Consider the following 1,751-nt stretch of genomic DNA (forward strand, 5'->3'; position numbering starts at 1 on the left):
GGTCCAGCGCGGGGTTGTCCAGCTCCAGGAGGCTAGCAAAGGTCAGGCACTCCAGCGCGTACTCATGGCCTGTGGACCCCTGTACCCCTCAGCATTGCCCCCAGCCAGTGGGAGCTAGAGGGGACACCAGTGGCTCTGCCACACTGGTTGGGACACTCACCTGGCCACAGCAGTGTGTCCTCGCCCAAGCCCATGGCCAAGTCCAGGGAGGCGAGCATGGTCTCAGCAGAGCCCTCAAACAGCCTGCCTGGACCCCCGTGCAACTGCCTGTCATGAGGGGAAGTACTGGGGGGCCCCCCCAAGCTCTTCCCAGGGTGGGAACCCCATATCAACCCAGGTCTGGGGTCAGGCACACTCACCGCAGCCAGACAGGAAGAGCAGGTCCCCAGAGAAGAGGCAGTGGGGGCCGCCGAAGGGCTCCCCATCCAGCACGTACACCATATGGCCCACGGTGTGGCCAGGCGTGGCAAGCGCCTGGAAGGGCAGGCAGCCCACGCTCACCTTCTCTCTGTCTGTAAGTGGGCTGCTCCGGGCACAGGGGTACACTGTCAGGGTGTTATGTCCCTCACCCAGCACCTCAAAACTGCCACCTCCCAATGCAGCCCTTCCCTGGTGCACTGGTGTCATAAGTGTGCCAGGCCTCTGACCACAAAAGGGGGCAATCTGGTGTGTGTGGGATGGACTGGTGAGTGGAGCAGATAGTGATGGTTGGGGGTGTAGCTGCCCCCCCCAGTTTACAGGGGTGCAGGGCACAGGACTTACTTGGTGAGGTCTGGGATGGAATCGAGGGCACTGCCGTACACCTTGCAGGAGCTGTGCTGCTGGCAGAGCTCCGCATTCCCCCCGCTGTGGTCCCTGCAGACAGGGAGGTCAGTGCCCCTGACTGTGTCCCCCCATATCCCTCCCCATCAGCTGGGCTTGGGCTGGGGGTCACTTCAGCTGGGGCACCCTCCACAGCAACCACTGACCAGCCCAATGTCCCCTCTTTGCCCCTTACCAGTGTTTGTGGGTGCAGAATATGGCCTCTAGCATCACACCCTCTTTTTCAATGGCAGCCTGGGAATGGGGCGGACAGGCAGAAGGATTACAGAGGGACTCAAGACCCCAAGTACCAGTCTCCCCCAAACACCCTCACTCCCCCCAGCTCCCCAGGTGAAGATGAGCCCTGCCATACTCCAGCCTTGCCTTGGGTACCAAGAGCTGCAGATTAGGGGCAGATTTGCACCCCTCTGTCCCCAGAAAAGCCAGACACATGCCACCCTCCTCAACCACGAACACCCACACAGTGGGTTGGGGGGCTGCAGGCGCCTCACCTGCACAGCCAGAGGGTCAGAGGGGTCGATGGCAGCCGCCCGGCCAGAGCTAGTGTCAATGACCAGGTAGCTGTAGTTGTTGGAAAGCACGGGAATAGGCAGGATTTTCACCCCTGGGGGACACAGACAGACACATATCAAGGCATGACCCCCCTGTGTGGGAAGGGTTGGGTGGGCAGGCTAAACTCCCCATGTCTTAAATCCAGTTTTCAGTTAAACATACTTTGGGAAATTTGGCAATGGAAACCCCTCCCCACCCCACAGTGCCAGTGTTGGGGGGCATGACAGGGCCACGGGGGCTGTCTCAGCAGGACTCACCGGGGAAGTAGTATGGCTGGGACACAGAGTGGCCGTGTGGGTACCGCTCCCGGGGCTTCCTCCCCTGCCGCTGGTAGAAGAGGGAGGCCCGCCGCGGCGGGGGGTGCGGGGCAGTCCTTG

General features: G+C 61.6%; 1 protein-coding gene across 1 annotated transcript; it reads right to left on the bottom strand.

The window, feature by feature from the left end:
• Positions 1–3: 3 nt before the first annotated feature.
• On the bottom strand, positions 4–1,747 carry PNKD (paroxysmal nonkinesigenic dyskinesia; the record flags this gene model as incomplete). The annotated part of the gene is made up of 7 exons (XM_010023263.1): positions 4–69; positions 161–247; positions 360–523; positions 763–855; positions 998–1,056; positions 1,314–1,426; positions 1,632–1,747. Coding segments are annotated over 7 exons (698 nt in total), but the record flags the coding sequence as incomplete, so codon positions are not given.
• Positions 1,748–1,751: the final 4 nt, after the last annotated feature.

The sequence above is a fragment of the Nestor notabilis genome, unplaced genomic scaffold (assembly GCF_000696875.1).
Source record: "Nestor notabilis isolate BGI_N333 unplaced genomic scaffold, ASM69687v1 scaffold19491, whole genome shotgun sequence".
Classification (NCBI taxonomy): Eukaryota; Metazoa; Chordata; class Aves; order Psittaciformes; family Psittacidae; genus Nestor; species Nestor notabilis.